General features: G+C 44.4%; 1 protein-coding gene across 2 annotated transcripts in view; it reads right to left on the bottom strand.

Moving 5' to 3' along the window:
- The window catches only part of C1H22orf15 (chromosome 1 C22orf15 homolog), a 51,987-nt gene extending 44,343 nt beyond the window's left edge, over nt 1–7,644 (bottom strand). For both annotated transcript variants that reach the window (XM_075321474.1, XM_075321468.1), the window contains exons 1-4: nt 7,452–7,644; nt 6,260–6,346; nt 2,359–2,481; nt 1,423–1,497 (exon numbers count right to left, since the gene is read on the bottom strand). In XM_075321474.1, coding sequence (XP_075177589.1) covers nt 1,423–1,497; nt 2,359–2,481; nt 6,260–6,346; nt 7,452–7,476 — 310 coding nt within the window. In that variant the 5' untranslated portion in view covers nt 7,477–7,644. The remainder of the gene's footprint in view (nt 1–1,422; nt 1,498–2,358; nt 2,482–6,259; nt 6,347–7,451) is intronic.
- Between the last annotated feature and the right edge of the window lie 4,373 nt (nt 7,645–12,017).

Here is a 12,017-nt window from a genome sequence, read left to right as displayed (position 1 = left end):
CGATCAGAATGAACCCCTGACTTCACAGTTACAGGACCCACAATACAGAGTGTGTCGCGGCAGTGACGTCACGGGTTCACCACTGTGAGTTTCAGGTCATGACTGAAGTGAGCCTCGCGATCAGCGGTGACGTCACTCAGGTGAGTCCTCCACCTGCGGCTCACTTCAGTCACTTCCTGATTTGGGGTCACAGGTGGAGGACTCCAGCTGTGGCTGTGGCTAACCTGAGTGACGTCACCACTGATAGCGCGACTCACTTCAGTTGCTGCTAGGAGCTCACAGCGAGCAGTCTTGTTCTATGGTGCTTGCTGTGACCTTCAGATGTAGCAGACCTGGAAGCGTCGTGGGACATCGTATAGATTACGTTGGTCCTAGAGGGGTGTTTGGGGTGTTAATAAAGTGGTAAAAGAGAGTGTTGTTTTGTCTTTTATTTCAAATAAAGGATTTTTTGGGTGTTTGTGTTTATTTTCACTTATGGATTAGTAATGCGGGTGTCTCAGATGCCTGCCATGACTAATCTAGGACTTAGTGGCAGCTATGGGCTGCTATTAACTCCTTATTACCCCGATTGCCACTGCTATGCGGCAATTCTGGGCGGCTTCTGTCTGATATTTTTAGGCTGGGGGCTGCCAATAATGTGGGTCTCCCCAGCCTGAGAATACCAGCCCTTAGCTGTGAGGCTTTATCTTGGCTGGGTATCAAAACTGGTGGGGGACCGCATGCCGTTTTTTTTTTAAATTATTTATTTTTTTATTGTTATGTAAGATATAGACCTGTCCACTGGTGGCTGTGATTGATTGCAGACAGGCAGCTGTCACTCAGCATGGCGGCGCATCTGACTGCAACCAATTACAGACTGGGGAAGCAGTGAATATATATGAGCCCAATAAGCGGGTGCAGTGAATATGTAATGAGGCTAATGAGCGATAGGGAAGAAGAATGAGAGGCCGCGAGAGCACTGTGACAGTCGCGTTTGCGCCGGTGATCGCTGAGTATGAAGCGCTTGGAGAGAGACAGAGAGATATAGACCCCGACACCCCAAAATCACTCCAGCATTGATTTTGTCATTGTGGAACTAAGTTTGTGAGCTGCGTTTTTGTTGACAAAACCGCGGGTAAAACGTATGCAAAACACAAACAATTTGTAACCATGCGTTTTGTCATGCGTTTTTAATCCCCTCATTGATTTCAATGGGTGACAAATGTTGACAAAAACGCAATAAGAATAAACATGGTGCTTCTTTTTTGTCACAAAAATTAGGCAAAAAAACTGCTGACAAACTGCAATGTGCGCACAGAAAATCTGACTTCTCATAGACTTTGTTGGAAAGTCAAAAGTGAGAAAGTTCTGACAAAACTGTAACAAAAAATGCAACAAAAAAACGTAGCGAGCGCATATAGCCTTAAGAAATTGATTCCTTACCTGCTAACTCTGGATGACATTTCCATAGGTTCTCCAGTAAAGATTCATAGCGTGCTGGCTCAGATCCTTCACCCCCTGGAAATTTAGAGAGTTAAAGGAAAATTGTCATCAGGTTTTTGCAACCTTAATGGAGTACAGCATAATCTACAGACAGAGGCCCTGATTATAGTGATGTGGCACTAACTGGGTTGCTTGCTGTAGTTTGGATAAAAATACAGTTTTGTCAGCAGGAGAGTATCACTAGAGAACTATTTAACCCTCTGCCATATAGTCATCCATAATCATGAACTCTTCATAACCCCACTATTGATTACCAACTTTCTGCCTATGCACAGTATACCCAATGTGTGTGGTTATACAGAGCTCAGGACTCAGAAAACTGGTAAATCTGAAGCAGATAACAAGGGTTTTATCGGAATTACAGCAAGTAAACCAGTAAGTGATATATCACTGGAATCAGGGTCTCTGCCCCTATATCATGATTCTCTTGGATAGATTATCTTTAAAATAATAAAGTTAGAACTTGAGTTGCTATTAATCAGTTTATTCATTACTAAACTGTGCTGTCTTTGCTTCCTTTTCATAATAACATGCTACTTTTTACATCATTTTTAAAACATAAATTTTACTAAGATGATATTCTTCATACTCCTGGATTCTTTGGATCTTTGCTTATGTTCCCAACACAGAAGGGAACTTCATATGGTTCACAGTTATTATTCGAAAAGCAGATGTCACCTGCATCAAGTGGTAAATGAAGTGTCGAATAAAGCAAAGTGGAGGCCCTTTTTCATGTACCCATCAGATAATCTAAAACGGTCATCATGTTCCATATCATGATCATGTCATTGTACTGTATGGTGAACCTGACTACATAGGACTTTGGATTAGATATGATGTATTCCACAATATAGAATTCAGGATATTTCTACTTACGGATAATCTTTACCAGAACATACGTCTGTCGTTCCTTCAGGTAGTTAGTAGCATTGTCTTGCGATCCTTCAAACTCACTGAGATTTATTAGATTTCCAGACTCATCAAGGAGATCAATAGAAACTAAACATGTAAAAATGTGTGTTATGTAAAAAACTGTAGAACAAGATACAACAAATGAAAACTTACAGGACATGTCACTGTCCCATAATGCTTGATGATATGGAAATTATAATTATCTAATTAGTTTAATGGACGTAAGGAATAGCATAATTCTCCTGGGCAAGTAAACGTACACATTATACAGTATGTGCCAGTGCGGAAATCACTCTTTTGTTAAAAGCTCATAATGTAGATGAAATTATGATAAACCAGTTTTTTTCTTAAAGGGAATCTTTGCCTTAAGCGGGCTTTACACACAGCGACATCGCTAGCGATGTCGCTGGTGAAAGCACCCGCCCCCGTTGGTTGTGCGTCATGGGCAAATCTTTGCTCGTGGCGCACAACATCGCTAACACCCGTCACACATATTTACCTGCCTAGCGATGTCGCTGTGGCCGGCGAACCGCCTCCTTTCTAAGGGGGCGGTTCGTGTGGTGACACAGCGGCGTCACTAAGCGGCTGCCCAATAGAAGTGGAGGGGCAGAGATGAGAGTCCAGAACATCCCGCCCACCTACTTCCTTCCTCATTGCGGGCGGCCGCAGGTACGATGATGTTCCTCGTTCCTGCGGTGTCACACGTAGCGATGTGTGCTGCTACTGGAACAACGAACAACATCGTACCTGCATCAGCAATGATGATCGGGAAAGGAACGACGCGTCAACGATCAACGATTAGGTAAGTAATTTTGATCGTTAACGGTCGTTCATGCGTTTCACACGTAACGGCGTCACTAACGAGGCCAGATGTGCCTCACGAATTCCGTGACCCCCAACGACATCTCATTAGCGATGTCGTTGCGTGTAAAGCCCGCTTAAGGCCTAAGACACACGACATGAAAATCGGAGCGAGTGGAATGCGATAAAACATCGCATTCCACTCAGACCAATATTACTCTATGTGCCAGCACCTATGAGCGATTATTTTCTCAGTCCTAATCAAACCGAGAAAACAGTCGCAGCATGCTGCGGGTACAATGTGATCCTCTTTCTTTCACACCCATTCAAGTCTATGGGGCAAGAGAAACATCGCACTGCACTCGCATTACACCGGTGTACAACGAGTGCAGTGCGAGAATGGCAATAGCCGGCAACAGACGAGAGAGGGAGATAAATCCCTCCCTCCCCTCCACAATGCCAGCCCTCCCCTCTGCAGTGCCCCCCCTCCCTTCCGCAGCCCCACCCCTCCCCTCCTCAGCGCCGACTCTGCTTCCCGCAGCTGTGGTCTGATCGCACGATTGGAACTCAGTCGCAATGACACTCGCATGACACTCGGCTCCCATTGTGAGCCGAATGTCATGCGAGGATCGCAGTAGTCCCCGTGTGGCCCCGACCTAATAATAATCGCTTTATCCCTCCGGTATTACTTTACAGCTACCTTGTAGCCTTATCGATCCTTCACATATGGCTCAGCTATTATCTGTACACAGAACCCGAAATGATTAGATTTAGTTCCATGGATTGGTAGCTAAGATTACAACACCTTCACATCACAATGTATTTGATTTCAATAACAACAGGCAGAATGATCAAAGCCTATTTATATAATTGCAGCTAAATATATTTTAAGTAAGAAAAGTAACCCTGATGCCAACGATGTATCATTTCATTTACTAGGTGCAGCTGTTGTGACATAATCAGAGTTTTTAAATGTAGCAGAGCTCAGAAAGCTAACCACAGCCACACATCAGCTTTGGTTGTACATTGTTTATTGACAGTGAGCTGTTTATCAGAGGAGGGGGCGTGGACAGACTAGCAGAGGTATGAGCTGTAGTCTGGGCAGTGATAATCTCCTAGTGATAAAACCTTCACTGTAAGTAAACAACAGCACACAGCTTAATGGGAACATGTGAACAGATTTGTCCCTTACAAGCTAACGTCACTAAGAGTAAGCACCAAGAGGCCGATCTGTATAAGTCTGATGGGCGTTGCTGTTCTTAAGGGCACTTTACACACAGCGACATCGCTAGCGATGTCGCTGGTGAAAGCACCCGCCCTCGTCGGTTCTGCGTCACGGGCAAATCACTGCCCGTGGCGCACAACATCGCTAACAGCCGTTACACGTACTTACCTTCCTAGCGACGTCGCTGTTGCCGGCAAACCGCCTCCTTTTTAAGGGGGTGGTCTGTGCAGCGTCACAGCGGCGTCACTAAGCAGCCACCCAATTGAAGCGGAGGGGCGGAGATGAGCAGCCATACATCCCGCCCACCTCCTTCCTTCCTCATTGCCGGAGGACGCAGGTAAGGTGATGTTCCTCGTTCCTGCGGTGTCACACATAGCGATGTGTGCTGCTGCAGGAACGACTAACAACATCGTACCTGCAGCAGCAGCGAGATTTGAGATTAGAACGACGTGTCAACGATCAACGATATAGTGAGTATTTTTGATCGTTAATGGTCGTTCGTGCGTTTCACATGCAACAATGTCACTAACGAGGCCGGATGTGCGTCACGAATTGCGTGACCCCAACGACATCTCGTTAGCGATGTTGTTGCGTGTAAAGTGGCCTTTAGTCTTAGCCCTCTTCTCTTCTTCAGATCTCTGTCCTTCTTCTTGCTTTGTGTGGATGATGCGTTCTACGACATCCACGCAAAGTCCGCCATTGCGCTGCAGCACATGCGCACTTCTCTCTGCCCTGCTGCGAGCAGAGCAAAGTACTGTAATGCGCGAAAAAAAGGTCACATTACAATACTTTGATGTTGAGGGCAGAGAGAAGTGCGTATACGCAGGAGTGCAAAGGAGGATTTTGTGTGGATGACTTAGGACCCGTCATCCACACGAAGCAGGGAAGGAGGACAGCGATCTGAAGAAGAGGAGGCACTGGACCAAGACCAGCGACACCCATCAGACCAGACCACCCCACTGGTAAGTATAATAAAATATATTTTTTACATCATACAGATGGCCTGGGATCTTATATATAGTATTCTAGAATGCTCTATATAAGGTCTTACTGGTGGTGGCTGTAGCTTATAGGGGACAAATCTGGTGACAGGTTCCCTTTAATAAATGACACATCGCTGAAATCTGTGTTTCAGTCCTTATCTCCTGCTGTCTTCAGATTACACAGCAAAAACCTGCTGACATATTCTATTTAAAGATCCAAGTACTGAGCTAGATGATTTACAGGTCTCTCACTATGTGATATAAGCAATAAGTATTTCATTATTAGTAATTTGAAACCAGGAGTGACATTTACAGAGAGAAAAACTAAATCCTATAGATTTGCAATTCCTATGTTATTTGTATTAACTTTTTAACTTGCAAATACTGATGTGAAATACTACATGTGTCACACATGAATCACTAGCCTGATCTAAGTTAAAGGGTTTAACTTAATCATTGCAGTGAAAACGTTTGGTACTTACCTTCTTGAGTACTGCCATTTTAGCAATGTCAGAAATGCGATTCTCAGCAGTCTTGGTATATAATTATAGTTAGTGACCGCTGCAGCAAATCAGTAGCTGCTGATTGGCTGAAGTGGTGATGAAACATAAAAATGTCACTTGACTGCAGGAATTGCAGCGCTGATAACACTGGAGCAATGGCGCTCTGGGAGGTATTAAGAGTTTTTATTTTATGATGGCCACTGGAACAATTAAGAAGGGGTTGTCCAGTAGTAAAACTGGAAAATAAGGCAGACATTTTTTTTTTCTATTCCTGAACAACCAGTTTATACAGAGTGTTTGAGTTGCTTGATAATCTTGCAGTTTTCCTCTGAAATAATAGTGACATTACTCACCCTCCGGTCCACATTGGCATCTTTCCCTTAATCTTTCGCTTAGGTTGATAGCCTTGCAGTTTGGATTTAATAAAATATGATGATCAGCTGAAAAAAAAATGTTATGGTTAAAAAGTGGTGAGTTAAAAAAGAGCAGCTGTATTTTCTAGGATTATCTAGAAAGAAAATCTAACAAAATTATATATAATGGGTAGAGTAGTACAGCCATGGATCATTATTAAACAGGACTCGCTACCATCTCCCCTTAGCCTCCTGATGAACCTCTGACGGGAGAGGAGAAACGCGTTGAGGCCGGGCAGGCCTGGATACCTGCTTTATCAGGGAAGTGGTTTATCTTTTTCCTCCCTAATTATCTGCTATTTTGATTAGGATAGATGCTATCTGATATGTCTACCTAAAATGATCCTAGAGTGGTGATCTATACTCTATTTTCTGTAAAACCTTCAGAGAATGTGTCGGGAGCATACTGATATGAGCTCTGTGACATATCATATGGATGTTACTCAAAGATTAGTTTCAGAAAACTTTTTGTAAGAATATTATTGGTCACACCACTCTGAATCAATTTCTTTCAATTGTATTTTTTCTGGATCAGGAGTGAAAAGTAAATATGGGGATGTAACTGGGACCTCCCCTATTAATTCTTATATCAGGGTCAGGGAGAGGGAGAGCCGACGTGGAACGGGGGCGCCCGGTAACTTATGGTGTCATACCCTCTGTTGGCAGGTAGGGTCATATCCTTCCATTTAGGGTCAACCAGCACCCCTCCCTTCCCTTTATTTCCTTGTTGCTCTATAAAAAAAATTGAGTAATTACAGGGTTTATCTGATCGAGTTTATTTGTGTTTTTTCTTTGGTAAATTTGGGATTTTTAATGAATATCAATAAAAAAAATGTACATTTTAACTAGGGTTTGAGGTTATATGAGTATCTAGAAAGGGAGCAGCAGATTTGCTTTAGGTAATAGTGATTGATGACTGAATTGCTAATAATGTGATTCCTTATCGTAAGCTACAAAGACGAGCTTCAGCAGAAAGCCTGTAATGCAAGTTAGTAGATATTTCTCTATAATTTCCTGTCCCCGTTATTTGCTTTTATTCTCTCTCAAGCCCCCATGGTTTGTTCTCTTCGGCATTCACTGTGCATTGTGCACATATGGAAGCACAAAAATGAAATGAAAGCTCTTACGTTACCTCCAAATTTCACAGTGATAAACATCTTCCACTCTTGTAGTCCTCGGAAATATGAGTTTTATATCCGTGACGTGTTTCTATTACTAAGATCTCCTGTAACTAAGGCAGCACTTTTTCTAGGGTCCTGGAAGAACATGGAGTCTACAAGAATGTTTCTTACTGTTCATAGCTGAGCGGAGAGTCGATCCTTTTGTCTTGGTATCTAAGAGGCAGCACAAGCTTGTGCCAAGAGGCATATAATTATCCCCTATTGAGGTTTACAATGACACTGGGTGGAAGATGTCGCACTTGTCGTTAAAATCACAACCAACCGGACATGTAAGTGTCGGAATGTAGGCAACTGAGATGACAACACTTGTGTTTCTACTCTGACAATATAACATGGGTTGTGCAATGAAGAAAGGGGAAACACGACTTCCAATATTAATTTACTTTACGTAATTGTGATGTTGAACAAGTTTATCTTCTTGTACGCAAGGCTGAGGAGCACGAATCTGTGTTTAAAGGGATCCTGTAACCATGAGAATGCAGTCCAATCTGCAGGCACCATGTAATAAAGCGAAGAGTTGAGCAGACTGATAGAGAGTTTTGTGAGAAAACATTCAGTATAACCTGTGCTTTAAACATTTAAGACTTTAACTTGCTACATGCAAAGAAAGCTATCAATCACTGATAGAACCGCTCAGTGGACTGATATTCTGAGAAAGAACAGAAGGTGTAAATTATTAAAAGAGAAGTCATACAGAATCTTTTCACACAAGTGTATATATCAATCTGCTCAGCTTTATAACATGGTGCCTGCAGATTTGAATGCATTTTCGTGGTGACAGGTTCCCTTTAAAAAAGAACCATGTGCAGCATGAATCAGACACTGGCTCCGTCACTTCAGTCAGGTAGGTTCTACTCTGAAATGCTGCAACATTTAAAAGCTGGTGAGGATCTTACAACTGAAATACCTACCTGAAATGACAGTCTGCTATGACTCGGGCAGCATGAATCAGCTGTCAGGTTCACTTTGATGTTTTCTATGGGTTATAGCAGGGGCGGGTAACCTTCTTTCTGGCAAGGCCCATTTGGATATTTTTACCATGATTCGGGAGCTCCAAAAAATTATCAATTTGAAAATTATCTTGCTATTAGTGATGAGCGAGTATGCTTGTTACTACTCGGTACTCGCACGAGTATCACTGTACTCGGGCTACTCGGCGGGGACCGAGTAATCTCGCGATACTCGTGCTGTACTCGTGGTCTTCATCCCTGCATGTTGGCGCTCTTTTGAGAGCCAGCCCTCATGCAGGGATTGGCTGGCAGACCACTGCAATGCCACAGCCCTGTTAGTTGTGGAATTGCAGTGATTGGCCGGCCCGCACAGCGTGACCGAGCCTTTATACCGGCCGGCGCGCTGTGCTCTGCTCACAGCCATCCAGACAGTCAGTGCAGGGAGAGTGTTGCTGCTTCAGGGAAAGGTTTGCGGCCCTTTATAGCTATTTCCGTAGCAGGGCTGCAAACAGTGTGACCAGAAGTCCTTCTCAGGACTATTCTAGTTGTATACAGGCAGGCAGGGAATAGCCAGGTCGGAGTACAGTAGCAGAGTCCTTCTCAGGACTATTGTTGCTATATACAGGCAGGGTATAGCCAGGTCGGAATACAGGCTAGTAGTGACCAGAAGAGTCCTTGTCAGGACTTTTGTAGCAGTATACAGGCAGGCAGGCAGGGTATATAGCCATTCCTAGTGGTGACCGTATACCAGCCTTCATCATATCTGGGGCTGGTGTACACAGTCTAAAACAGTCCAGATAGTGTCAGACTTCTCAGTAATCATTGTCGCTCCTAAAAACCTGTTAGGTTCTTAGTGCGTCCGTGCTTGCATTTAAAAACCACACGTGTGTGCCTGTCGGTGGCAGCGTACAGGTGCACTTGTGTGTGTTTTTCACAAACTATTATATAACGCACAAGTCTAGTGTATAATACACGTCAGTCAGCAGTGGCTGATAGTGTCAGACTTCTCAGTAATTTTTTCTCCTAAAAACCTGTTAGGTTCTTATTGCGTCCGTGCTTGCATTTAAAAACCGCACGTGTGTGCCTGTCAGTGGCAGCGTACAGGTGCACTTGTGTGCGTTTTTCACAAACTATTATATAACGCACAAGTCTAGTGTATAATACACGGCAGTCAGCAGTGGCTGATAGTGTCAGACTTCTCAGTAATTTTTTCTCCTAAAAACCTGTTAGGTTCTTATTGCGTCCGTGCTTGCATTTAAAAACCGCACGTGTGTGCCTGTCGGTGGCAGCGTACAGGTGCACTTGTGTGCGTTTTTCACAAACTATTATATAACGCACAAGTGTAGTGTATAATACACGTCAGTCAGCAGTGCCAGATAGTGTCAGACTTCTCAGTAATTGTCGCTCCTAAAAACCTGTTAGGTTCTTATTGCGTCCGTGCTTGCATTTAAAAACCGCACGTGTGTGCCTGTCGGTGGCAGCGTACAGGTGCACTTGTGTGTGTTTTTCACAAACTATTATATAACGCACAAGTGTAGTGTATAATACACGTCAGTCAGCAGTGGCTGATAGTGTCAGACTTCTCAGTAATTTTTTCTCCTAAAAACCTGTTAGGTTCTTATTGCGTCCGTGCTTGCATTTAAAAACCGCACGTGTGTGCCTGTCGGTGGCAGCGTACAGGTGCACTTGTGTGCGTTTTTCACAAACTATTATATAACGCACAAGTCTAGTGTATAATACACGGCAGTCAGCAGTGGCTGATAGTGTCAGACTTCTCAGTAATTGTCGCTCCTAAAAACCTGTTAGGTTCTTAGTGCGTCCGTGCTTGCATTTAAAAACCGCACGTGTGTGCCTGTCGGTGGCAGCGTACAGGTGCACTTGTGTGCGTTTTTCACAAACTATTATATAACGCACAAGTCTAGTGAATAATACACGTCAGTCAGCAGTGTCTGATAGTGTCAAACTTCTCAGTAATTGTCGCTCCTAAAAACCTGTTAGGTTCTTATTGCGTCCGTGCTTGCATTTAAAAACCGCACGTGTGTGCCTGTCGGTGGCAGCGTACAGGTGCACGTTTTGCACAAACTATTATATAACGCACAAGTCTAGTGAATAATACACGTCAGTCAGCAGTGTCTGATAGTGTCAGACTTCTCAGTAATATTTGTCGCTCCTAAAAACCTGTTAGGTTCTTAGTGCGTCCGTGCTTGCATTTAAAAAACGCACGTGTGTGCCTGTCGGTGGCAGCGTACAGCTCCATATTGTCCCTGGATAGAGATGTGCATGAGGGCCTCAAAACATTGTTCCCATTGCAAAGGAGCGGGTCTCCTGTCGTTGTAATGCCCATTCTGAAAGAATGGGCGAAAAAATTTACCACTGGTGGTATACCTGAAACAACGGCCTAACTATTGTAACGGTCATCATGATGGCGCATGAGGAGAAGGAGGAGCAGTCCAGCGATTAGCCAAAGTCCAGAAGTGTGTTACCATGGGTGAGTGGAGGTACATGGCAAATTCCCGTTACAAACTTTAAATTCCGCTGTCATTTGCTGGTGGTGTGGTGAAGTCTGGCCCAATCCAACCCTTGTTCATCTTGATCAGAGTCAGCCTGTCAGCATTTACAGTTGACAGGCGGGTGCGTTTATCTGTAATGATTCCACCTGCGGCACTAAAAACACGCTCTGACAAAACGCTAGCGGCAGGGCAGGCCAGGACTTCCAAGGCGTAGAGAGCCAATTCATGCCACGTGTCCACCTTGGATACCCAATAATTGTAAGGCTCAGAGGAATGTGGGAGTACAGTTGTTTGATCTGCAAGGTACTCCTTGAGCATCTGGGCAAACTTAGGATTTCTTGTGGCACTACCCCGCACCTCAGGGGCTGTGGTATGTGAGGGGCTGAGAAAACTGTCCCACTTCTTAAAGACTGTTCCCCTACCTCTGGCGGATTGGACTTGTGCCCCTCTCGGCTGTACGCCTTGGTTGTCCACTGATTCCTGACCTATGCCGCTAGCGTTTTGTGAGGGGAATGCTTTGCCTACTTCCGTGACTATGGCCTTCTGGAACTGCTGCATTTTGCCTGACCTCTCCGCCTCGGGAATAAGAGACATAAAGTTCTCCTTTTAGCGTGGGTCTAACAGTGTTACCAACCAGTAATGATTGTCGGCCAAGATGTTCTTAACGCGAGGGTCACGAGACAGGCAGCTTACCATAAAGTCAGCCATGTGTGCCAGACTCTTAACAGCCATCACTTCAGTATCCTGACCAACACGATGACTGAACATGCTGTCCTCCTCCTCCTCCTCCTCATCATCTACCCTGTCCTCTGGCCAGCCACGCTGAACCGAGGATATGACTGCATGTCATATCCTCAATTTGGCCAGAGAGTTGCTCCATGTCTTCATCCTCCTCCTCGTCATAGTCCTCCACTGCACGTTGTGATGAGACGAGGCTGGGCTGTGTGTTATCACCCACACCCACTACTGTTTCTTGCTCAAACTCATCGCGCTCCGCCTGCAATGCATCATGGTTGTTTTTTTGAGCAGAGACCATTTTAGAAGGCAGAGAAGCGGT

The sequence above is a fragment of the Anomaloglossus baeobatrachus genome, chromosome 1, assembly GCF_048569485.1.
Source record: "Anomaloglossus baeobatrachus isolate aAnoBae1 chromosome 1, aAnoBae1.hap1, whole genome shotgun sequence".
Classification (NCBI taxonomy): domain Eukaryota; kingdom Metazoa; phylum Chordata; class Amphibia; order Anura; family Aromobatidae; genus Anomaloglossus; species Anomaloglossus baeobatrachus.
This window is presented reverse-complemented; position numbering and strand designations above follow the sequence as displayed.